This window comes from Hylobates moloch, unplaced genomic scaffold (assembly GCF_009828535.3).
Source record: "Hylobates moloch isolate HMO894 unplaced genomic scaffold, HMol_V3 SCAFFOLD_8, whole genome shotgun sequence".
Lineage (NCBI taxonomy): Eukaryota > Metazoa > Chordata > Mammalia > Primates > Hylobatidae > Hylobates > Hylobates moloch.
Genome location: NW_026652283.1, coordinates 62,548,965 through 62,575,675, shown reverse-complemented (window position 1 = coordinate 62,575,675; position 26,711 = coordinate 62,548,965). Strand labels below are relative to the sequence as shown.

Sequence of the window (26,711 nt, the reverse complement as noted above, 5' to 3'; positions counted from 1 at the left end):
AACATGGGACCAGTATGAAACACATACAAAAGCTGAATTAGTAAGGGGCTTAGGAAAATCCACCCTCACCTTCATGCAGCAGCCTTCTCTTGACACTGCAGCCTTTTTAGGCGCCTCTGTAATACCTTGAGATTTCTCTAAAGCTTGACTGTAAATTCCTAAACTAGGCAACCTTGAAGGTGCCTTCAGCTCTAATATGCGATGAGTCTCCTGAGTCTTTCTAGAGACATTCCTTTCCCTCCTTCCCCAACACACACAGGCACACACACACACACACGACACACACACACACACAAAATGTTAGAGATGTCTTTGCACTCAAGGTAGGTGGCCCATTTAAAACCTGTAGAATCAAAAACCCTGCCCTGGCAATGGCTGTGCTTGCTAGAAAGTGTTCAAAAGGGAATTCTTACTGCCTTAGGGTGGAAAGGACCATAATGCAAAAGTAGAAAGGCAAATTGCAGACATCCAATAAAACACATGTGGTGACAGTTTCCATTTCCAGATAGGGAGAGGGCCCAGAGAATATAGACATTATAAATTACTGCATTTTGGCCAGGCGCGGTGGTTCACGCCTACAATCCCAGCTCTTAGGGAGGCAGAGGCAGGAGGATAGCTTGAGCCCAGGAGTTCAAGACCTGCCTGGGCGATATAGCAAGACCCCGTTCCGTTCTCCATAAAAAGAAAAAAAAAGACAAAAATAAATAAATAAATTACTGCATTTCATCAGATACTCACAGTGTCGTGACTCTGGCCTCTCCCAGCTATCACGGTTTTAAGGAAAAGAGAGATAAGGCATGAGTTACAATGAAAACGAAAGAACATCATACACTAGGGAAGGAGAGAGGGTGGAAACCACTGAAAAGAAAACTGCTGCAGTGATAAAGAACCACTTCTGACCCAAGTAGAGGCTGAACATGTGTGTGGAACGCTTCTCAGACTCTTGAGAGGGAGGGGAGGCTTAGGAAAGTAACACTGTAGGTTGACTATCACCATTAGAAAGTGATACTTGAAACAAAATTTGAGGAATTATCATCAAATATTACTTTCAGAGAATTTTAGTATAGGAAGAGAACTTGGAGAATTAGAAAAATAGAGAAGGTCAGCCAGGCACAGTGGCTCACGCCTGTAATCCCAGCACTTTGGAAGGCCGAGGTGGACAGATCACCTGAGGTCAGGAGTTCAAGACCAGCCTGGCCAACATGGCGAAATCCCATCTCTACTAAAAATAAGAAAATTAGCCAGGCATGGTGGCACGTGCCTGTAATCCCAGCTACCCAGCTACCCAGCTACCCAGTCTTCAGGTAAAAGCACACAGACATCATCTAGAGGTGACTAACAGTACTGTGGGCTAGAAGCACACTGTGCTACATCCTTCACCTCCCTGTAACATTTGCTGGGGCCCAGTAACCCTCCCTAGAATGATATCTTCCTCATGTGCATCCAGTTCTTTTCCTCGGCACATGCACGCTTTCATTTATTCAACAAACATTGATTGAAACCCTACTATATGCCTTACATACCACATTTTTTACATTCAGTGAGGGCAATGATGAAGTGTAAAAATACTTCACACTTTTAAATCACTGAAGAATAGTTCCTCAACTATTTCTTCTTTAGGTTTGGTAAATCTGATTCCTGTAAACTTTCATTAAAAGGCTTATTTCTAAAACATCTATTCGTATATTCAATAAACATTTTTTAATTACTATCATCCTAGTGGGGTACCCCTGACAGGCCCCTATCCTCATGGAGCTTGCATTCTTGGAGGTTCCTCAAATTTCCTCTGAGGTTTCCACAGCTCTCCTGCGATATAGACCCAGAAACTGGATCCTGCCCTCCAGTGAGAGTCTGACTCTCACTAAACAGAAGGGGCAACAAAGTAAAATGGGTGCCAGCTGTTTTAAGGAAATGAAAAGAAGGAAGAAATTAACATTCTTGGAGAACAGGAGACGTGAATGTTTTGCATATAGAGAGAAGGTCTCTATTTAGGGGTGAATTTTATTATCAATTTATATCTGTTTTTAAAATGAGAAAGAAAAGAACTGACCTGACAAAATTTTCTTCCCATTGCCTACACTCCTGCCTGAAGGATACAAGCTCAAGAAAGTAAATTTCTATGGTAGCTGTGAAAGAATAATACAAATAATGATTAATATTATTGACAGCCTAGAGGCATTGTTCCATTAGTACCATTAGCATGATACCATTGCTTCATTGTTCCATTAGCATGATAGCTATCACTCCAATTTCTCCTAGGGGCTATGTAATATTGCAGTTCCAGCATATAGATATGGCAACTGAGAGAAGTTAAGAAAATTCCCAGATCACCCAGCTAAAAACATAGAGCTTGAGTATGAACTCAGGCAGTCTGACACTGAGGCCTATTCTGTTAAGAACTACATTGCATGCATTTCTGGAGTCTGTTTCACAGCTCAAGAATCAGGCAAATCCTGGGCTGTGTCTCAAGAAGTCCCAGCAAGTGTCCCAGTGGTGATGGTGACCTCCCCACTGTGCTGCAGGACCAAAGCTGACAAGAAGGACAGAAACCCCTCCGCTCATGCTCTTAGTCTCTTCCCTCCTTCCACAGTTCAACCCTCCTCTCCTTTTTTCTCTACTCACTCATTTTTCTCTTCATGAAAACAAAAATCTTCTCCTAAGTGGCTCCATCCATTTTTAGAGGGCATGTGCTTCCACACTCGGAGTTCAAGGCAACTGGTGGACCCCCCTTCACCGGGTACAATTCCCAGAGTGTCTGCAGCACAGGTGGGAGGGTTCAGGGTAGGTGTTGAAGTCTGGCAGGGCCTGGGAACCACTGGGGCAGATTGCACAATGAGGCAAACACTGGAGGTAAGGGGCCAGGTCCCACCAATACCATTCAGAAGGGGCATGGGCTCATACTCCCTGTATATATGCTAAATACTCCAGACCTTTTCTATTGCCAGGAGAAACAATCAGTAGAAGGAAAGAGAGACAAGAGTAAGTATTGGTCTTAGATTTTATCCTAAGGGCTAAGTTTCCTCTCTAAGCTACATATATATTAACATCATATATTAACATCTGTGATACATTATTTCACAACAGGCTTCAGTGTTTCCTGGAAGCGCTTCATCTTTCTGCCTTGAAAATTATCTTGCTACGTTTTGAGAAACAGAAGGGTTATTTTTCCCTCTATTTTTGTTAGTTCATTGGCCTTAAGTTCTCATAAAATAAATGGTTCCCTGGCTTATTCAGTTCCAATGAATTGCTGATATTTAAATATGCCATTACAAAATGCTTTAAAATTTTTAATTTGTATATATATAATATACACACACAAAAATTTATATATATATTAAATTTATATTTAAATATATAGAGAAAAATTATATTTTGGGTATATTGAGTTAAATAAAATATACTCTTAAAATTAATTTCACCTGTTTCTTTTTACTTTTTTAATGTGGCCACTGGTAAATTAAAAAGTGTTTATGTAACTGGCTAGCCATATGTAGAAAGCTGAAACTGGATCCCTTCCTTACACCTTATACAAAAATTAATTCAAGATGGATTAAAGACTTAAATGTTAGACCTAAAACCATTAAAACCCTAGAAGAAAACTTAGGCAATACCATTCAGGACATAGGCGTGGGCAAGGACTTCATGTCTAAAACACCAAAAGCAATGTCAACAAAAGCCAAAACTGACAAATGGGATCTAATTAAACTAAAGAGCTTCTGCACAGCAAAAGAAACTACCATCAGAGTGAAAAGGCAACCTACAGAATGGGAGAAAATTTTTGCAACCTACTCATCTGACAAAGGGCTAATATCCAGAATCTACAATGAACTCAAACAAATTTACAAGAAAAAAACAAACAACCCCATCAAAAAGTGGGTGAAGCACATGAACAGACACTTCTCAAAAGAAGACATTTATGCAGCCAAAAAACACATGAAAAAATGTTCATCATCACTGGCCATCAGAGAAATGCAAATCAAAACCACAACAAGATACCATCTCACACCAGTTAGAATGGCCATCATTAAAAAGTCAGGAAACAACAGGTGCTGGAGAGGATGTGGAGAAATAGGAACACTTTTACACTGTTGGTGGGACTGTAAACTAGTTCAACCATTGTGGAAGTCAGTGTGGCGATTCCTCAGGGATCAAGAACTAGAAATACCATTTGACCCAGCCATCCCATTCCTGGGTATATACCCAAAGGACTATAAATCATGCTGCTATAAAGACACATGCACACATATGGTTAATGCGGCACTATTCACAATAGCAAAGACTTGGAACCAACCCAGATGTCCAACAACGATAGACTGGATTAAGAAAATGTGGCACATATACACCATGGAATACTATGCAGCCATAAAAAATGATGAGTTCATGTCCTTTGTAGGGACATGGATGAAACTGGAAAACATCATTCTCAGTAAACTATCGCAAGGACAAAAAACCAAACACCGCATGTTCTCACTCATAGGTGGGAATTGAACAATGAGAACTCATGGACACAGGAAGGGGAACATCACATTGTGGGGTGGGGGGAGGGGGGAGGGACAGCATTAGGAGATATACCTAATGCTAAATGATGAGTTAATGGGTGCAGCAAAACAACACGGCACATGGATACATATGTAACAAACCTGCACATTGTGCACATGTACCCTAAAACCTAAAGTATAATAATAAAAAAAAAAGTGTTTATGTGGCGTCTATACATCCTATTGGGCATCCTAAAGCACTCTCACTCAAAATATGGTCCATGGGCCAGCAGCATCTGCATAGGAGCTTCTTATAAATGCACAATCTCGGACAGGGGCAGTGGCTCACGCCTGTAATCTCAGCAATTTGGGAGGCCGAGGCAGGCGGATCACGAGGTCAGGAGATCAAGACCATCCTGGCTAACATGATGAAACCCCGTCTCTACTAAAAATACAAAAAAAAAAAAAAATTAACAGGGCGTGGTGGCAGGCGCCTGTAGTCCCAGCTACTCGGGAGGCTGAGGCAGGAGAAAGTCGTGAACCCAGGAGGCGGAGCTTGCAGTGAGCCAAGATCGGGCCACTGCACTCCAGCCTGGGCGACAGAGCGAGACTCCCTCTCCAAAAAAAATAAATAAATAAATGCACAATCTCAGGCTCACCCTGACTTACAGAGTCAGCATCCACACGTTAATAAGACTACCCAAGCAATTCCTAACAAAATTAAAAGGCGCTGAGCTACAGAGCTGTGCTTCTCAAACAGTGAAGAACAATCAAGTTTTTTTCCAATTAATTGTAGACTGTTGTCAAATATAATAAAAAAGAATCCGACCAGGTGAGGTGGCTCACGCCTGTAATCCCAGCACTCTGGGAGGCCGAGGCGGGCAGATCACGAGGTCAGGAGATTGAGACCATCCTGGCTAACACGGTGAAATGCCGTCTCTACTAAAAACACAAAAAAATTAGCTGGGCATGGTGGTGGGCGCCTGTAGTCCCAGTTACTCGGAAGGTTGGGGCAGGAGAATGGCATGAACCCGGGAGGCAGAGCTCACAGTGAGCAGAGATCAAGCCACTGCACGCTAGCCTGGGCGACAGAGCAAGACTCCCATCTCAAAAAAAAAAAAAAAAAAAAGAAAAAGAATCCTTAGAAAAATGAAAATGACACAAACAAAAAATACAAAATTTAAATTTGAAATTTATAGAGTCGGAAATTATAAAATTAATTTCAGTAAGTGTCATTAAACAACATAGATATAAGGGAAAACAATTACAAAAAATGAACACATTGTTCTTTGAAAGTGTGCACATAGGCAATTGACACAGAGTCATCATTACCCTTGTAACTTTTTGCCAAACAAACAAATATTTTGTATGAAATTGCAGTTCTCCATGTTAAACACTGGTAGACATATTTTAAATACACATTTTTTATATTACTATTTAAGGTCTTTAATATGACAATTAATCTTGCTTCCTGGTTGTCAATTTACCTAACCTGGTTTGAATGGATGGCAATGCTCTTTGCAGGGGATAATGTGTATCTAAACTATTTCTAAACATTGCTTAACAGCAGTCAAAGTAGAGAAAGGAGGCTCACAGAGGTATGTTGATTGAAATGAGGAAGAGATTTTTAAACCAGTCTCAGCAAGTTCAGGGTATTTTTTTTAACTGCTATCCAAAATGAAGCTGATAGTGCTACATTTTTTTAATGTATCTTCGGTCTTTTATCCGTAGCCAGTTCAAATAACTTATACTGTAAGATTAAATATAAATAATCTTTCAATGAAAGAAAATGATTCCAGATTTTATGCACTTTTGGATAACAGTTTTCAAAATAACCTTAAAACATCGTACATGATAATACAGTCCTATGGCATATGACTAGTACGCAACTCAAACTCATCACACAAGTTAGACAAAAACAAGACTGATTTATATCCTGTTCAACAAAACGGTGTCCACATGCTTACATACTGAGCAATGTCAAATTATTGCTATGAAAGTTTCTAAATGCTTACTCTTGATTTCTGTATTTATCCTGTAACAGACTAGTAACAAACCATTCATATCAGTATTGCTCTGCAGACTATATTTGAATAACACTGCTTTAGATATTCCAGCTGAATAAAATATCAAGATTTAAATAGTCATCTTTCTCAAGCATTTTAGCTGAGTCTGTGTGACAGGTGGGCCACAGACAAGCAGGTTGTAATCAACTCATCAGTCAATGAGATAAATAACATTAATTTAAACCACAGAGATATGTTTATAATTTTGTTATCTGTGATTGCTGTATATTTCAGACAGATACATGAATCTATATATGATATCAATTCATATCCTTTGCAGAAACAGAGAAAGCCCTCTCCATATGTGAGATTTATGTTCATGTTTCTACTTGTTCACATAAATTAAATAATTTTTATTTCACAGGAAAAATGAACTATACATATGCAAGATGGTAAATAATGTTAAAATACAAGAACCTTGCCACTGAAATCAGAATAATCCTCCATACTACTCTCCAAAAGACAGAGGCAATGTATATTAAAGACATTACTAAAACTGCTTACCATTCAACTTTGCAGTAGTCTTATGAGATATTGGTATTTGCTAGTTATTTGAGTAAAAACTGGGGGTGGGAAATTTGTTAGTGCTTTGCCACACATAGTTGTCCAGTCTGGAAACCTTTGAGTGCTTCCTCTCTCAACCCGTAAATCTAATTGGGTTTGCAATCCTATGTGTTCTACCTTACTGCCATCTCACAAATCTCACCTTTCTGGGTTCCAGCTGTCATTGCCTCTGCTCATGTCCTCATTAGCAATCAAGTGGATTTGTGTATTAGGCTCCTGGCTAGCGACCCCTTCCTTCCTTCCCAGCTCCCTCTAATTCACCTTTTGTAGAACCAGAGTTATCTTTCCAAAATTTAGAAGTGATATGAATCACTTCTATATTTAGAACATTCAGTAGATTGGCATAACCTTCCTGTAAAATCCAAATTCCTTAACTTTGGATACAAGATCCTTCATAATCTGAAACATCTTCTCCATAATCATTTCCAGAATACCCCATAAAACCAAATTACCTAGCAATTGTCCATCATTCAAATAAATACTACTTCCTGATTCCCATGTATTTCTATATTCTCCTGTGCTTGGCAATGATACTGTGTGCATCTGGACAGGTGAGTTCTTCCCATGCTTATTTATGAGCATGCAATGAATGTTCATGTGTGTGCACTGTTTGTACAGGAACATATTGAAGAAGGCAGAGCCAGTCTCTACAAGTCTGTGGTTTCCAACAGCTGCAAGGAGATGTCTTGTTACTCAGACTTTCCATTCCCAGAAGATTATCCAAACTATGTGCCAAATTCTCAATTCCTGGAATATCTCAAAATGTATGCAAACCACTTCGACCTTCTGAAACACATTCAATTCAAGGTAAGACACAAAACATCAATTAGTAGTCAGAAAGTATTTCCTACCTATTTTCTCTTATCTCTCCAGCCTAGCCCTGGGCTCTGTAGATGAGATACTAAACTGGCAATATTAATGACACCTGGCTGTATTTATATTCTCCCTATAATTACTCCCTACTTCAAGTAAATCTGGAGGTGGGGGTGGATACTTTGTGTAAAGATTCACAAGTGTAAAATTTTAGTTTGCAATACTTATATCCAAGTATCTTAGGGAACCTAAAAAATATCAAGCCACATTTTCAGCTTCGGTCAAATGCCTGCCCACATGGACACTGACAACTACCAGCCCCCTTCCCCAGTCTCCTGTTTGCTTTTTGTTTGTTTGTTTGTTTTTGAGATTTTTGTTTGTTTGTTTGTTTGTTTGTTTTTGAGACAGGGTCTCACTTTGTTGCCCAGGCTGGAGTGCAGTGGCATGATCACGGCTCACTGCAGCCTGGACTTCCTAAGCTCAGGTGATTCTCCCACCTCAGCCTCCCAAGTAGCTGGGAACACAGGTGCACACCACCACACCCAGCTAGCCTTTTATATTTTGTAGTGTTGGGAACTCACCATGTTGGCCATGCAGTCTCAAATACCTGGGCTCAAGCAATCCTCCTGCCTTGGCCTCCCAAAGTGCTGGGATTACAGGCATGAGCCACTGCTCCCAGCTCCCGCTCTCTTCTTGACTATCCTTTTATAGGAATGGACACGTGCAGTGGCCCATACACAAGAGAACCTTGCTATGAGAAAGAAATCTTTTCTAGATATTCTTGAGAATAGAAAAATCTTCGAATATTGTTATTCTACAATACCCCCTTCCTCTCCCATTTCAGAGGTTGGAGACAGGAGGAAGGTAGTCGGACAGGGACAAATGAATAATATATCCTTTTTGTCCTTTTTTTTCCCTTTTTTCCTCTGTTTCCTCTCCAGGAAACATATGAAAATCTATGTTTCCCTTCTCCTTTCTCCCTCCCCTATCAGAGATAAGGATGATGAGGAATTCACAGAGAATTATACACAGAAAGCAACACAAATGGAAACATTGACCAAAACAAGTGGAAAATAAAATTTGCATTCACGACCTTAAAAGTCCTCTGATATGGTTTGGCTGTGTCGCCATCCAAATCTCATCTTGAATTTCCACATGTTGTGGGAGGGACTCAGTGGGAGGTAATTGAACCATGGGGGCAGGTCTTTCCCATGCTGTTCTCCTGATAGTGAATAAGTCTCATGAGATCTGATGGCTTTATAAGGCAGAACTTCCCCGCACAAGCTCTCTCTTTGCTTGCTGCCATGCACGTAAGATGTGATTTGCTCTTCTTTACCTTCCACCATGATTGTAAGGCTTCCCCAGCCACGAGGAACTGTGAGTTCTCCATTAAACCTCTTTCCTTTGTAAATTGCCCAGTCTCTGGTATGTTTTTATCAGCAGCATGAAAACTAATACAGTAAATTGGTACCAGTAGAGTGGGGAGCTGGTGAAAAGATACCAAAAAATGTAGAAGTGACTTTGGAACTGTGTAACCGGCAGAGTTTAGAACAGTTTGGAGGGCTCAGAAGAAGAAAGGAAGATGTAGGAAACTTTGGAACTTCCTAGAGACTTGCTGAATGAGTTTGACCAAAATGCTGATAGTGATATGAACAATAAGATCCAGGCTAAGATGGTCTCAGATGGAGAGGAGGAACTTGTTGGGAACTGGAGCAAAGGTGACTCTTGTTATGGTTTTTTGTTTGTTTGTTTGTTTTAAAAAAAAACCTCTGCAATTATTAGTTTATTAGTATCATCCGGGACTCAGATGTTCAGTATTCCTCCTGAAATTACATAAACAAATGCAAATGGAAAGAATCCAAGTCAAAATTATATAACAAAACAGCACTCCATCACAAAAGCATGTAAAATTACAATAACACTATTTTAAAATACTGGCACCTTAAGAAAATGATAATCTTGAAAATCAAAAAATTGCCAAATTGTTCCCTAAACTACTAAGCAGATAAACATGACTAATGAATGAGTTTGTTTTGTAAAGAAAAATCATTCAAATAAATTGAATAATTCATACTTAGATGCAAAATTTAAGTGTCTTCTTTCCTCCTATTTGGATTTATGAGGGGGCAAACCATAACACAGGAATATATATGCTATTTTGAATATGGCATCTTTGTTTCAAAGGCTGGCCCAATTAATTAAAAATACTTTTAAAGGAAAGTCTCATTTCCTGAGCAGTCCATATTTAAGGGATAAATGGGAAAAGACATCTATAGCCAGCATTTTCATAATCTTCACTGAGACTAATGTCAACAAAAAATTTAATACGGCAGTCTTGTATTTTAAGTTCATGCTTTTAGGGATACATTCTCAGGTCTTTTGTTTTTTTGAGACGGAGTCTTGCTCTGTCCCCCAGGCTGGGGTGCAGTGGCACGATCTCGGCTCACTGCAAGCTCCATCTCCTGGGTTCAAGGGATTCTCCTGCCTCAGCCTCCTGAGTAGCTGGGACTACAGGTGCCCGCCACCACGTCCAGCTAATTTTTTTGTATTTTTAGTAGAGACGGGGTTTCACCGTGTTAGCCAGGATGGTCTAGATCTCCTGACCTCGTGATCCACCCGCCTTGGCCTCCCAAAGTGCTAGGATTACAGGCATGAGCCACCATGCCCGGCCATTCTCAGGTCTTCTTTAATATGGGACCTGCAAAATATAACTGCCATTACACAGTAACAGGAGTTAAAGAACAGAGTCCTCATGTAAAGGCTAGAATATACTTTTCTATTAGTCCTTCAAGGACAGACTTTCAAAATGTTTGATTCTAGTAATCCCATGCTTTGAGTAGATTGATTACTCTTCAGTTTGTAAACGTAAGTGGGCTATGTGAAATTTCTTAACTGATCAAGATTTTGAACGTTCAGTTATGCATGAAAACTATCTCAACTTAACTTTACCCCCATATGATATGCAGGGTGTGTAGACAAAAGCTTTTTATTAGCTAACTATATCAAAGGATAAATACTGTAATAATTCATGTGATTCAAAATGGGCAAAAGCAAAGACTAGCTTCCCCTCAAAAAGAAAAATTTCAGACCTATGAAAAGGACAACAATACTAATAAAAAATTTGTATTTACTAAGAAGCATTCAGAATGTAAACAAAACAGCTGCAACTTTTTTTTTTTTTGCAATTACAGAATGGTATTCAGTTAACAGAGCAACAATTAGTTCCTATAAGCTGCATCAGAGACGGCTGAAGATGAAAAAACTACCATCCCGATATATAACTAATTTGTGCTGTGCACCAACAAGAACCTGCTTTAAATTTCCATGCCAATTTACAACCCCCATACTGCACCAGGAAAGGTTAGTGGCTATTGAAAATACCACCAGGACAGGGCTATCTAAAGACACATTTGGTAGTGTGTTAACTGAATAAAAAAAAGACACTGTACAGTTTAAAAACAAATCCTACACAGCCTTACATTTCAATTTTTTTCTTTAAAAGGAGTGACTTGTGTACAGAGGGGTTAAATGCTTTATAGACAAGAAAAAAAACTGCGCTAGAACCAACTTATTCATCATCTTCTTCATCTTGCTCCTCCTCATCATCCTCTTCATCTTCCTCATCTTCCTCCTCTTCCTTCTTTTTCTTGCTTTTTTTAGCCTTGATAAATCCCTTTTTTGCTGCATCAGGCTTTCCTTTAGCTCAATATGCAGCAATATCCTTTTTGTATTTTTCCTTCAGCTTTGCAGACTTCTTTTCACGAGGCTGCTTGTCATCTGCAGCAGTGTTATTCCACATCTCTCCCAGTTTCTTCGCAACATCGCTAATGGGCAAGCCAGGATGTTCTCCTTTGATTTTTGGGCGATACTCAGAGCAGAACAGGAAAAAGGCTGAAGGAGGCCTCTTGGGTGCATTGGAATCCTTGAACTTCTTTTTTGTCTCCCCTTTGGGAGGGGTATAGGTTTTCATTTCTCTTTCATAATGGGCCTTGTCCACCTTTGCCATATCTTCAAATTTTCCTTTCTCTTTAGCAGACATGGTCTTCCACCTCTCAGGCTTTCTTAGAAAACTCTGAGAAGTTGACTGAAGCATGTGGGTGCTTCTTGTTACACTCTTCCCGACAAGTTTGCACAAAAAATGCATATGATGACATTTTGCCTCTTGGCTTCTTAGAATCTCCTTTGCCAATGTTTAGTTATTTTTCCTCGGCGAGGCTCAGAGTTGCCCAGTGCCCATCTGGCTCTCACTTGCCCCAGTGCTGTCTCTGTGGAGCTCAGTGTACTGCCTCTTCTTATGTTCTAGCAATGAGACTCGTGGCATTTTACTCCTGCCCTAGAGATTTATGGAACTTTGAACTGGAGAGAGATGATTTAGGGTATCTGGCAGAAGAAATTTCTAAGCAGCAAAGCAATCAAGATGTGACTTGGGTGCTGTTAAAGGCATTCAGTTTTAAAAGAGAGTCAGAGCATAAAAGTTCAGAAAATCTGCAGCCTGACAATGCAATAGAAAAGAAAACCTTATTTTCTGAGAAGAAATCCAAGCCAACTGTAGAAATTTGCATAAATAACGAGGAGCTGAATGTTAATCCCCAAAACAATGGGGCAAATGTCTCCAGGGCATGTCAGAGGTCTTCACCACAGCCCCTCCCATCACAGGCCTGGAGGCCTAGAAGGAAAAAGTGGTTTCATGGGCCAGGCCCAGAATCCCCATGCTGTGTGCAGCCAAGGGACTTGGTGCCCTGCATCCCAGCTGCTCCAGCTGTGGCTAAAAGGGGCCAACATAGAGCTCAGGCGCTGGCTTCAGAGGGTGCAAGCCCCAAGACCTGGCAGCTTTCACATTGTTTTGAGCCTGCAATACACAGAAGTCAAGAATTGAGGTTTGGGAACCTTTGCCTAGATTTCACAGATGTATGGAAATGCCTGGATGTGCAGGCAGAAGTTTGCTGCAGGGGCAGGGATCTTCTCATGGAAGACCTCTGCTAGGGCAGTGCAGAAGGGAAATGTGCGGTGAGAGCCCCCACACAGAGTCTCTACTGGGGCACTGCCTAGTGGAGCTGTGAGAAGAGGGCCACCATCCTTCAGACCCCAGAATGTTAGATCCACTGACAGCTTGCGTGTGCCTGGAAAAGCTGCAGACACTCAATGCCAGCCTATGAAAGCAGTCATGAGGGAAGCTTTACCCTGCAAAGCCATAGGAGCAGAGCTGCTCAAGACCATGGGAACCCACCTCTTGCATCAGTGTGACCTGGATGTGAGACATGGAGTCAAAGGCGATCATTTTGGTGCTTTAAGACTTGACTGGCCTGCTGGATTTCGAACTTGCATGGGGCCTGTAGCCCCTTGGTTTTGACAAATTTCTCCCTTTGGAATGGCTGTATTTACCCAATGCCTGTACCCCCACTGTATCTAGGAAGTAACTAACCAGCTTTTGATTTTACAGGCTCATAGGTGGAAGGGACTTGCCATGTCTTAGTTGAGACTTTGGACTGTGGACTTTTGAGTTAATGCTAAAATGAGTTAAGACTTTGGGGGTACTGTTGGGAAGGCATAATTGCTTTTGAAATGTGAGAACATGAGATTTGGGATGGGCCAGGGGTAGAGTAATATGGTTTGTCTGTGTCCCCACCCAAATGTCATCTTGAATTATCATATGTTGTGACAGGGGCCCAGTGGGAGGTAACTGAATCATGAGGGTAGGTCTTTCCCATGCTGTTCTAGTGATGGTGAATAAGTCTCACAAGATCTGATGGTTTTAGAAGGCAAAATTTCCCTGCACAAGCTCTCTCTTTGCCTGACATCATCCATGTAAGATATGACTTGCTCCTCTTTGCTCCTGCCATGATTGTGATGCTTCCCCAGTCACATGGAACTGTGAGTTCTCCATTAGACCTTTTTCCTTTGTAAATTGCCCAGTCTCTAGTCTGTCTTTATCAGCAGTGTGAAAATGGACTAATACATCCTCCTAAACAGATTTCCAAAGAGTGTTTTATTCCACTTCCTTATTTTGCAATGGACACAGTAAAAATAAAGCATTATCTTAATGAATATATACAACATATAAAAATCTTTTTAAAGCATCAAAATTTCTGAATTTGAAGCATTTCCTTTACCACATGCTGCCCAAGACCTTTTTTATTTTGTTGTTGTTGTTTGAAACAAAGTCTCTGTCACCCAGGCTGGAGTACGGTGGCAGGATCTTGTCTCACTGCCGCCTCTACCTCCTAGGCTCAAGAAATCCTCCCACCTCAGCCTCCTAACTATTAATAGCTGGGACTAGAGGCACATACTACCATGCCTGGCTATTTTTTTTTTTAATTTTTAGTAGAGATAAGGTCTCACTATGCCGCCCAGGGTGGTCTTGAACTCCTGAGCTCAAGCTATCCTCCTGCCTTGGCCTCCCAAAGGGTGGGGATTATAGGCATGAGCCACTGTGCCAGGCACAAGGCCATTTTAGAACAATTTTTAAAAAGCTAGATGTTCACCAAAGTTTTAAAAAGTAAACACAAGGCCAGGTGCGGTGGCTCATACCTGTAATCCCAGCACTTTGGGGGGCCAAGGTGGGTGGATCACGAAGTCAGGAGATCAAGACCATCCTGGCTAACACGGTGAAACCCCATCTCTACTAAAAATACAAAAAATTAGCCAGGCATGGTGGCATGGGCCTGTAGCCTCAGCTACTCAGAAGGCTGAGGCAGGAGAATCTCTTGAACCAGGGAAGTGGAAGTTGCAGTGAGCCGAGATTGCACCACTGCACCCCAGCCTGGGCAACAGAGCAAGACTCCATCTCAAAAAAAAAAAAAAAAAGTAAACACAAATAGCTATTACTCAAATGTGATCTGTAGTTGATTTTGTTTGGTTTTGCTTCTCATTCCTCTGTATATATTCCAAATTTTTAATGACAAGCTTTTTTTTTTTTTTTTTTTGAGACAGGGTCTCACTCTGTTGCCCAGGCTGGAGTGCAATGACACTATCATGGCTCACTGAAGCCTTGACCTCCCCAGCACAGGTGATTCTCCCATATCAGCCTCCTGAGTAGCTGGGACTGCAGGCATGGGCCACTACACCTGGCTAATTTTTTGTATTTTTTTTGTAAAGATGAGGTTTTGCCATGTTGCCCAGGCTACACATTTATTATTTTTATGATTAAAAATAAATCTATTTTGAAAGATTTTAAACTGAAAATTTACTTTTAGAAAAGACAGTTGCACTACAAATGTAGAAACACAATAAGCACTTCAAATAGTATAAATCAAATAGTGAACCCATTAAGAGGGACTTAAGAAGCCTATATTCTTTAAAAACTTTAAAAAAGGAAAGAAAGATAGCAAGCCTCTTGGTCAGTGAATAATTTATCCTTTTAAATTTGACTTGTTTGAGATTTATTGTACATATATTTCCTGAACCAAAGCCCGGTAATCATGGACATGTATGTACTCACTAAGAGCAAAATTAGATTCTTTGAAATGTGGACTACTCTCAAAAAAATTCAGGCCATAATGTTAGCACTTTTCAATTGCTTTCTAGTTCTGGAAAAACTTCAGCAACATATTCTGTAAAACTTCATAAGCTAATATACACAGGACCAAATTCATGTTTTCAATTATATCTTACCCATGTATCTGCCAAAGAAATTTTTGTTAAAGACACAGCCCTGTGAGAAATGAAGTTGCATAACAGAAAGAATAATGAAAAAGGCATCAGAAACTTAGGTTCTAATTCTGATTCTATCACTTTCTGTGAGAATTTGAGCAAATCACTTAAAATTTTTGGATGCCACCACTTGTCTTAGATATCTCTCCAAGCTTAGACTACTTCCATCTAGGGAATCATAATTAGTCTGGTAACCTGATTAGGTTTCTAGGGTTATACTTATTAATTATGTTTATTCTGTGTTCTAGAACTTTTAAAATATCAATGGTACATCAACTGGCAAGTGCTTAATGGAACATTGACAACTGTTAATCATATCTGTGATTCCTTTTTCAGACCAAAGTCTGTAGTGTAATAAAATGCTCAGATTTTGCTGTCTCTGGCCAATGGGAGGTGGTCACTATGCATGAAGAGAAGCAAGAGTCAGCCATTTTTGATGCTGTCATGGTCTGCACTGGCTTTCTTACTAATCCTTATTTGCCACTGGACTCCTTTCCAGGTACAGCATTTTCTGTAACTAACTTTAAGTTTTCTCGTGGGAGCCATTCTGATGCTTGATTGGTCTGGGAATGAATTCCTATGGCTGTTCCATTAAATAGTTAAAGTTGGGAGGTAGGAGGAGGCTTTTTTGTTTTGTTTTGTTTTGTTTTGTTTTTTTCTAGCCAGCATTTTCTGGCCAGTTTTTGGCTTTCATTTGTTCCAAACAATCTGTGAATACGTAAGAGCAAAATGGATAACTTTATAAGCAGTTTTATGCTTTACCAAGATTCAATGTCCCTCAAGTGACTGGTAGCACTCAGAAAGTCTTCCAAGACATGGGATGCTTACACAAGTCATTAACCTCTGCAGCAGGTACACATTGCCAAAGTTGAGTTTAGAGGCCACAAAAGTCAATCTGTGAATAAAGAAAAAAGTAATTTTTTCTATTTGTTTCTTTTATGTGAGTGATAGCAATTAGATTAGAGGTTTATGGCACTGGTCAATAGTCAAGAGGGAGATTAGTCTTGGGAGACAAGTTAAGACATCTTTGGGTCTCAGTTTTCTTATCTGCCTTTTGCAACCATAGTCGTGTTAATCTATGCCAAATTTTAACTGGATTTTAACTCAATGGAACAGAAAATGAAATGGTTTGGTTTATTTCATCTGTAACAAGCATTCAAAAGGTTAAAACTTTAAGAAACTTTTCTCCAAATCATCGAATGATTGCCTAGAATGATCCCAAGACTCATCTTACCACAATAAATTTATGAACATGCTATGGTTCTGGATCTGCCCCCAGAGGTCACTCAGATCAGGTTAGATTAGGATAAAGCATATCCTGAAAACTGCCAGAGAATAGAATCATTGAATTGGAAAGAACCAAGTTCGGTCTTCTTCCCAATGCAGGAAATTATTTTTCAGCAATTCTGAGAGAGGCTCCATAGCTTCTTCTTGAACCCGTTCAATAATGGAATCTCATCATCACAGAAGACAACCCAATTTTTTGTCATTCTTGCCTGTAGAGCAAGGCTCTGAGCAGCCATCCACTCCAAAATTCCAGAAAGGAGTAGCTAGTCACTGCAAGGATCCAGAAAGTTCCATGGCATAGGGAGTAAACTACATTTGTTCAGCACTTACAGTATATTGCACTAGGTGCTAAGAATATAGAGGTGAATAAGGCAATATGTAACCTGTATTGGAGGAATGAATAGAGTTTTATGGAGTCCAGTGGAGAAATCACAGTCTCCATATGACCTGTAGGGATTCCAATACCCTAAACATACACATCTCATGGTCCTAGATTTGCCCCCCAAAGTCACACAAGTTTACATCAGATTAAAATAATAAAGCATACCTAAAAGCAATTGAGCCAATATGCTCAGTTTGAGTAGAAGAGGTAGGGACCCAGCAGGTATGAATTCTAGCATATACAACCACCTAGCTGATAGTCTTGGGTCTCCCACTTATCTTTTCTAAGCCTCAAATTCACCCACAAATTGAACAGCTTGGATTACTTTAACCAACAGTATACATCACAAATCAAGCAAGAAGAGCTCTACAAGGCTTGCAGTCTTTCTTAAAACCCATCTTATCAACCACTACCAATTTAAAATCCCTGGCTAAATGATTAAGGAGTCTTTGAGCTCTAAAATTCTGTGATTTTAGATTTGAAGAGGAGTTCTCCCAACCTCTCTATCTCCTGACTTACAGCAGACTTGCTTAGATGGCACATACTCCTTGCAATGGTTGTTAACTGTCAAAAAAATTCAAATTCACTGAAGATATTTAAAAATATGTATCACAAGCTCTAGAAGCAATATCCAAAGAAGGTGCACTAAAAAGTCATAGTACAAATAATAGGTATCACAGTTAGAATAAACGTATGATTTCCCGAGATGACTACTTTTATCATTCACATATATACATTCTGCTATTTACCTTTTTTCTTTTTTATATTATAATTTTTTTCTTAGATAGGGCATTCTGCTACTTACTAACACAGCCACATTTACCTAATGTAAGTTCTTACTCTGTCTTCCTGTGAGATAAGAGAAAGTATTAGTCTGTTAAGAGACAGCCACAGAGTCTCATTTTTGTCCATTTGTGACCCCCTAAAACAAAGCCCATCCAAAGAGAATCTAAAATAACATGAGATCCAGAGATAATTCTATGTTTCTGCTTAGGCTTTCCAGCTCCTTCTTCTCAACAGTTCTCTGATCCATATTGGGTTCCTGTACTGAGTAAATATTGGAACTTGGTTGCATCCTTGCTAAATTCCAAATGCTCTGTGTTGTGGTTAGGTTTTAACTTGGATTCGTGTTAGATTTCTACTAATTCAAGGTGAGCTAAAGAGCCAGCAGGCCTTGTAAGGCCACTCCCCGCAAGTATATACATTTTCCCTTTTTCCCTCTGAGAATCTAGAAGTCTTATTACTTTTTTTAAGAAAACAGAAGTTCTTTGTTTAGCACATATTACTTCTGATTATGTAATGTTGTCTTAAGAGTATTTTCTGCTTAAGTTATTGCTGTTAAAAAAAAAAAAAAAGAGTATTTTCAAACCTTCTCCATTCATGTGATTTTCAATAAGAGTCAGCATCACTGCCTAAGGTATCCTATCGAGTTAGGCCAGTAGATTGAATCCTGATGTAACTGACATCATTCCTTTTTCTCTGAGCCAACTCTGGCCGACCCAGCAAACTTAGCCTGAGTTACAGTCAGTCACCAAGTGAACTTCCCCAACTAACATGAAACTTTGTGAATAGGGACAACATTTTATTTATCTTATACCCCCCATACCATCTAGCACAGTACCAGGCACATAGCAGAGGTCACAAAGTTTTCTGAAAAGAGATACTGACTCACAGTTCCCTTAAGCTTCTTTGTCCTTGCTCCTTGCTTGTGAAAACTTACATAAATCAAGTATTAATCAATAGGATATTATTGTCCTGTTGACTTTTATCAACCTTTAAAATGATAATGACTCCTTATACTTTTGCTTAATATGTCTTTATGCCACAGTATTTCAGCTCAGTAGTTAACTATCTAGTAAGTAAAACTGGAGGCCTATCTAGCGAGATGGAGTAATAACCCCCATTAAATAATTACCTGCCAATGTCTTGAAAAGTCATGTATTCATATTTTCTCAAACTTGAGAATACTAGTAAAAATGACCAAAATCATCTTTCAAAAGAATGTTATCAACTGAAAAATAGTTATGTTTCATTCACTGATCCTGTAAATTCTCTGTGTGACTTCTCTTTTATTTTCTATAGGTATTAATGCCTTTAAAGGCCAGTACTTTCACAGCCGGCAATATAAGCATCCAGATATATTTAAGGACAAGAGAGTCCTTGTGATTGGAATGGGAAATTCTGGCACAGACATTGCTGTGGAGGCCAGCCACCTGGCAGAAAAGGTACATTCCTGACGTTACTGGGTGAAGAGCTTTATCTTAAGATGCATGCCTCAAGCAAATGGTGTTTGACACCACGATAAATGTTAAAGGAATAAAATGCCTCACATGCAAACAACAGATTACTAAGGAATTTAATTTTTACTGAATGTTCACAAATTTTTCTATGAATTACAGTTGTCATCTTTCCTCCAAAACTAACTTCTCTGACTTCTTTTTACTTTTTTTTGTCATTTTCCCAGCCATCCAACAAGAGCTACAGGACATATTTCTTCCCTACTCAATCCCATAGGTCAGAAAATTCTACCAACTTTTTCCTGCTACTATCTCCCATTTGCCCCTTCCTCTCCTTATTAATTACCAACACTCTCATCAGGTCCATGCTACCTCACACTGAGGATATTGCATTGTCCTCCTAATAACAGTTGTAGAAATAGTTAATATTTATTAGGATTATTCTGTGGCCGGCACTGCACTAAATGTGTTTTTACTGCACTACTTTAACCAATCATCAAAACAAGCCACTGAAGTAGGTACTGTTAGTATCCTCGACTGCACATGAGGAAACCAAGGCTTAGAGAAGTTAAAAAACCTGCCTAAAATCTTATCACTAGCATGTGGCAGAGCCAGTTCTCAAACCCAAGTCTCTTTGACTCAAAGCCTACGTTCCTAACTACCCTCTTCTACCTCCTACCTTCAGGCTTCTCAAGGGTTTTTCCCTGGATTTTATTTTTGCCTTGTACCACTACCCACAGGTCACTGCCACCCACAACAAGCCATCTAGACCCTAACTACCAATAAACAAATCCTCAGAAGAGCCTGCTCTCATTATAGCACTCTCATGCTGAAAAACCTCTAATTATTCTCTTTACCTGAAAAAAATAAATGGCAGATATAGCAGCTCTGCATCAGAGTTTTCTATAATCTGGACCAAATCTGCCATTTTAATTTTAACTTCTGTTTCTTGCATGATAATCAACTGTAGCACTTTCCAGTTCCTGTCTTTAGTTCCCCTTTGCTCACGCTACCCCTCTCTCTTCTTCAGAGCCCCTTTCTCTTCTATTACAATCTACCTTTACCTTCCCAGATATCTCACTCCAACACGAAGTGATCTCTCCCTATTCAGAATGTATGTGATATTGTAATTTGCACCCCTCAGTTTTCACTTTTAAATTCTTAATTTGCAAATTACCTTTTATCATATATATCTTCTTTTCAACTATGCTGTAAACTCATTGAGGGCCATTCAGCTAACTAATATATACTAGTTGCTGGCTCCCCAGTTTGGTGGGGGAAGAAACAATCTGTTAAATCAGCTGTTTTGTATCAGCAAAGTAACAGATTGCTTAACTAATTATTCTCTTTGTAAACAATTGTACAGGAAACTCCTTACTGTGTAAGTACTAAAACTATTAGCTTCGTGAACTCAGTCAACTGGTAAACTCAAACAGCCAATGTTAAAAAGAACAAATACCAAAAGTAATTGTAGTACTGAATTTTGCTGTCATTTAAGCCAATAGTTTGCACTGAAACTCTGTAGACAACTCTGATACTGCCATGCTCTGTTCTTACTGCCTACAAGGATAGTGAGCACACAAAGTAGCAATCACCTGTTCATTGTTTTCTTACATAGACTTTATGTCCCTATGGTTTGCTAAAGGCTGGCAGATAATAGGTATTCGATAATATGTCTTAAGGCATTTTAATACTCTAGATGCTCTGAATTCTAATCTCAAAAGGATTAACTTTAAAATAGAAGTTAGAAGAACCAATACTATCTTGTCAGGGATGTATTTTGAGAGTGGCAGACTTTTCAGTGCCTTTCCATTCATGACAGTTCTTGAATCTCTAGCAGAACCAGCTAGCCCTGTTCACAGTGTCAAATGAAGGGATGTCTCTGATTGCTTCCAGGTGTTCCTCAGCACCACCGGAGGGGGATGGGTGATCAGCCGAATCTTTGACTCGGGCTACCCATGGGACATGGTGTTCATGACACGATTTCAGAACATGCTGAGAAATTCCCTCCCAACGCCAATTGTGACTTGGTTGATGGCGCGAAAGATAAACAACTGGCTCAATCATGTGAATTATGGCTTAATACCAGAAGACAGGTAAATATAATGTGACTGCCAAGGGCTTTTAGGAAGAAGGAGCCTCTGCCTTTCCAGCAGCCTATACAAGCCAGGCAGTACCACAGCAACATGGCTGAATGTGTTGGAACACTTGATACAAATTTGCTTGATAATAACAGCTAACTATTCTTAAGTACTCAGAAAGTGAAATTATGTATTTCACCTTGTCAGCAATACTTTAAGTATTATTATAATAATCCTTTTATTATGGAGAAACTGAAACAGCAAAATTCAGCCACTTACCCAAGCTCACTGAGTAGTAAGTGAACTCTGTCACCTTGGCATGTTACTTGATCCTCAGCTGTAGCAACCAAAAGAGAATGATTTGTCTATGACTTTGTTGACAAAAGAAACACACTTGCCTAGTTTCACTGTGTGGGAAAAACTGAATCCCATAGTTGCCCCTCACCATCTCTCTAATGGCAGAGCCTTCTTCCCGTTGTCAAGATTGACCTTGGCCCAAAAAATGGCTCAGCTTATACAAGATCAACTCACAAAGTGTTTGTCTTGTGATTCCAAAGGTATAGCCAGAAAAAGACGATTCTGCCCTTGTTCCTTTAAATACATGCATGTTTCCCTTATACAACTTTTTCCAAGGAAGAGACTGGAGCTTTCAGAAGTTCTCATCCAATCTAGAAGTCCCTGGTTTCCCTTGTAGCCCTTCAGCTCTCAGCCCTCTCTAGAATGACAGTGATAGATGAATGCTAAAAATCAGCAAGAGAAACAGAAGCTAGAGAAGGTGCTGGCTTCCTCCTCAGGCTTCCAAACTCTAGGAAATGGCAAGCATATTTTATAATCCTTCTTAAACATTCATGAATCCCCTTCCACTGAAGTAACATCTCCCAAGACTTGCAGCAATTCTTGTGCAACCAAGGAGAGGGCCCCAGAATGAGAGAGGAAGGTAAAGAGACGGGAGAGCTGGCTGTATTGTTCACTGACAAGTCTCCTCCCTGTTCACGTTTTTGCTTAGGACTCAGCTGAAAGAGTTTGTGCTAAATGATGAGCTCCCAGGCCGCATCATCACTGGGAAAGTGTTCATCAGGCCAAGCGTAAAAGAGGTAAAGGAAAACTCTGTCATATTTAACAACACTTCAAAGGAAGAGCCTATTGATATCATTGTCTTTGCCACTGGATACACATTTGCTTTCCCCTTCCTTGATGAGTCTGTAGTGAAAGTTGAAGATGGCCAGGCCTCACTGTACAAGTATATCTTCCCTGCACATCTGCAAAAGCCAACCCTGGCTGTTATTGGCCTCATCAAACCCTTGGGCTCCATGATACCTACAGGAGAAACACAAGCTCGGTGGGCTGTTCGAGTCCTGAAAGGTAAGTGTAAGAAATAGCAGGGCATGTGTTTTTGGTTTGCCATGTGATTCTGGATACTCGAAATGTTGAGACTGTTATTCCTCTGGCTTCTATTTAAAATAACAGAATCTTTAAGAGCAGGATGCATTCTATTGTTTGCTGAATTAGTAATACTGTCATAATGATTTGTTCCATTACTGCATAAATGGTATATCGGGGTCAAAAATATAGGCTGTATCTATGTCAACTGTTATATTTTTTCTTTCTTATGTTTAAGAGACAGGGTCTCACTATCTTGTCCAGACTAGTGTACAGTGGCTATTCATAGGCATGATCATAGATTACTGCAGCCTCAAACTCCTGGTCTCAAGCAATCCTCCTACCTCAGCCTCCTGAGTAGCAGAGACTACAGTCATGCACACTGCACCCAGCTACCTGTTATTTTGACTAAAACAAAATGACAGTTAACAGTTCTGTCAGTTGACTGAATCAACTGGCTCAGTTAAAATTTTTAAACTCAAGCAACTGAGTGACAACATTCAGCCAAACTAGTTGTGAGGTTCTGCTATATCAAATAATTAGTGAGATGACCAGATGCTTATCTTTTCAGCTGATGGCATTATTACCAGGGACATACAACCAGTCAGCTCAGGCTGCTAACATTTTTGCCAGAAGGATCAATGAGTAGCTGGTATTAGACATGAAAGGAGAGCCATAGTAAAGCATCTTTATCCATAAGTCAACAGCTAGACCTAAACTTCAGTTGCATTTGGGGTTTTTATTTTAATCCTACAGGTGTGAATCAGTTACCTCCACCAAGTGTCATGATAGAGGAAATTAATGCAAGGAAAGAAAACAAGCCCAGTTGGTAAGTTAACTACTTAATGCACCCTTTTTAAATTATAACTGAAAGTGGTAAAAAAAAAAAAAAAAAGAAAAGAAAAGAAAAAAGAAAAACAACAGCAGAGAGATGAAAGTTACATTGGAGAAAAAAAGAAGCATCTGAGACTTAGAAGAAAAATACTAAGAGAGCCTATTTAAGAAGAGAGAAGGGAAAGGGGAATTTAGAATTTTTAATGTCCCCAAAGTCATCACTTCAGCCCATGGTTTTCTAGCATCACATAGAGTTTGGATTCCAAGTCAAGTGCTACATAATTAACCCTAATCTACCAGGTACATTATTCCCTATTGTATCCATAATCAACAGGCAAGGAGTTGTACCTATTTACTCTGACACTAGAAGTGTCTGCTCATTCATTCATTGAAAAAGTCTTTATCAGCTCTATTGTTTTTATTCAGAGTGTTGCTTTTGCTCTTCAATTATAATAGGATGGAAAAAAGGAAGAAGAAAAATAAAATTTTGTAATATGTGAAAAATCATATGAAATGGAAACAATACTGGCCATAAATAAAATTTTATTAGAACACAGCCATGTTTATTCATTTACATATTGTCAATGGCTGTTTTTGTGTTACAGTACCAAAGTTGTTTAGCAGTTGAGATAGAAACTGTAATGTGGCTCTCAAAGCCTGAGGCATTTACTGTCTGGCCTTTTTCAGAATAAAGTTTATTGAGCACTTCTCTATGGGAAAGGTTTTCACTTATGCTGTGCTCTGTGGCTACCACTCAAGGCTAGAGACAATGGAAGACTGACGGCCAGCAAAGTAAAGAGTCTTGGCCCTCCTCTCTCACTCTCAATCCAACCAAAACATTTCTGATTGTACCCACTTTGTTTTATCTGTTCATCTGTTTCTGCATTTGATATACATTTTCACTTGAAATAAAGGTTCTGTGGCAAAAAAAAAAAACCCAGCAAGTTTTAAAATCATTGCATCTAAGGAACTTATTATCACTCTCTTATTCATATATATTCCCAAACTTCAAGGGTTGATCTATCCTTGTCAGGGTACCAAATTCCAAAACAATAATAGCATTTTAGATGTCTCTTCTTTATCCTCAACCTGGGATACGATTCGATCTTCATTATGGAACTCCAGTGTAATAGATAACTAATTAGAACTGCTATACAATGAAAAACTTCTTGTCACGCATGTCAGCAAACAATTTTAGGGGCCAGGTGCAGTGGCTCACGCCTATAATCCCAGCACTTTGGGAGGCTAAGACAGGAGGATCATTTGAGCTCAGGACTTTGAGACCAGCCTGGACAACATAGCAAGCCCCCATCCCTACAAAAAAAATAAAAGTTATTTAGGCATGGTGGCTTATGCTTGTAGTCCCACCTATTCCTGAGCCAGGAGGATCGCTTGAGCCGAGGAGTTCAAGGTTGCAGTGAGCTATGATCATGCCACTGCACTCAAGCCTAGGTGACAGAGCAAGACCTTGTCTCAAAAAAAAAAAAGAAAAAGAAAAAATTTAATTAATTAATTAAAGCCTAATACCAGCATTTCAGGGAATTTTACCCTATAGATTTTTGTGGCTTTTCACATTATACAAATCACTGGATTTGTTATTACTGAATAATGGAATTTTATAAAGATTTAGAAATTTTAAAATATATTTTCCTCTAGAAATTGCTAATTATTTCACAAAAGAACTAAGATGTATTACGAGCACTCAGAGCACCCATTAAAAGCCATATGTATAAAGTATCTTTTGAAGGGACTCATCTTGATTTAAGAAACAGAAGGAGACCGTTAGATAGGTAGGGAAATAAAGGGGAAAATGTAGAAACCATCCCAAATTCTGCAGCAGTATTTGTTTGCTTTGGGCACTTGTACTTGTTCTAAGATTATCATTATTAATTTTTTTCTCTTCACCTTTTCCCCCAATCTTCCTTTTATAAAGGTTTGGCTTGTGCTACTGCAAAGCTTTACAATCAGATTATATCACATACATAGATGAACTCCTGACCTATATCAATGCAAAACCCAACCTGTTCTCCATGCTCCTAACGGATCCACATCTGGCTCTGACCGTCTTCTTTGGCCCATGCTCACCATACCAGTTCCGCTTGACTGGCCCAGGAAAATGGGAAGGAGCCAGAAATGCCATCATGACCCAGTGGGACCGAACATTCAAGGTCATCAAAGCTCGTGTTGTACAAGAGTCTCCATCTCCCTTTGAAAGTTTTCTTAAACTCTTTAGCTTTCTGGCTTTGCTTGTGGCTATTTTTCTGATTTTCCTATAAGTAAAAGATTTCCTAAATGGAAGATGCACACAGTAGATTTACAATGCTCCAATTCCTCTCTTACAGCAATATTGCCTTCACAGTTATAAACCATTTAAAATGGTAAAGGCCACCCTCTCGCTTCCCTGGCTGGCTCCAGGGCTACCACTGGTATTCCTGAGCCTCTCCCAGCTCCACTATATCTAATGCTAGAGAATGATAACTAAGATTTCTGTGCATTTGAAGGTTGTTGGAAAGTTACAGGTTCATTTTAGAAAGTAAGCTGTTCTTGACACCACTCTGAGCCATCATACCTCTTTCCCATATAAACTGTTTTCACAGATCTCAATTAAAACCCCTTACTTCACAAATGATTGTGTTGTGCTGAAATGGTGCTCTTATAGTATTGGCTTATTAAAAGTAAAAAATAAACCTAGAAATTGACTGTTTCAAGTGATCTTTTGTTCTCTTATTAAAGGTTGGGAAAAGGGAGAAAAAGATGAGGATTCTATGAATAAAACTCATAAAGGGATAGGGGGTTCGATGAGTTACTTTGAGAGTTTCCCAAAGGACTGTACCTGACTGGGACTGCTCATTCCTCTAGAACACTCTTTATAACAAAGATGGTACTCTAGCTGGCCTCCCAAAGACCCAAATCAGATTCCACAGAAAACCTCCACCTCC

The 26,711-nt window shown here is 39.5% G+C and overlaps 1 protein-coding gene and 1 pseudogene across 1 annotated transcript in view; one reads left to right on the top strand and one right to left on the bottom strand.

Annotated features, from left to right (window-relative positions):
- The window catches only part of FMO1 (flavin containing dimethylaniline monoxygenase 1), a 29,623-nt gene extending 3,139 nt beyond the window's left edge, over nucleotides 1–26,484 (top strand). Inside the window, exons 2-8 of the mRNA XM_032161009.2 lie at nucleotides 7,727–7,915; nucleotides 15,908–16,070; nucleotides 19,323–19,465; nucleotides 21,374–21,573; nucleotides 22,565–22,920; nucleotides 23,695–23,767; nucleotides 25,706–26,484. Coding sequence (XP_032016900.1) covers nucleotides 7,727–7,915; nucleotides 15,908–16,070; nucleotides 19,323–19,465; nucleotides 21,374–21,573; nucleotides 22,565–22,920; nucleotides 23,695–23,767; nucleotides 25,706–26,048 — 1,467 coding nt within the window. The 3' untranslated portion in view covers nucleotides 26,049–26,484. The remainder of the gene's footprint in view (nucleotides 1–7,726; nucleotides 7,916–15,907; nucleotides 16,071–19,322; nucleotides 19,466–21,373; nucleotides 21,574–22,564; nucleotides 22,921–23,694; nucleotides 23,768–25,705) is intronic.
- Nucleotides 11,490–12,131, bottom strand: LOC116473246 (high mobility group protein B1-like; annotated as a pseudogene).
- Nucleotides 26,485–26,711: the final 227 nt, after the last annotated feature.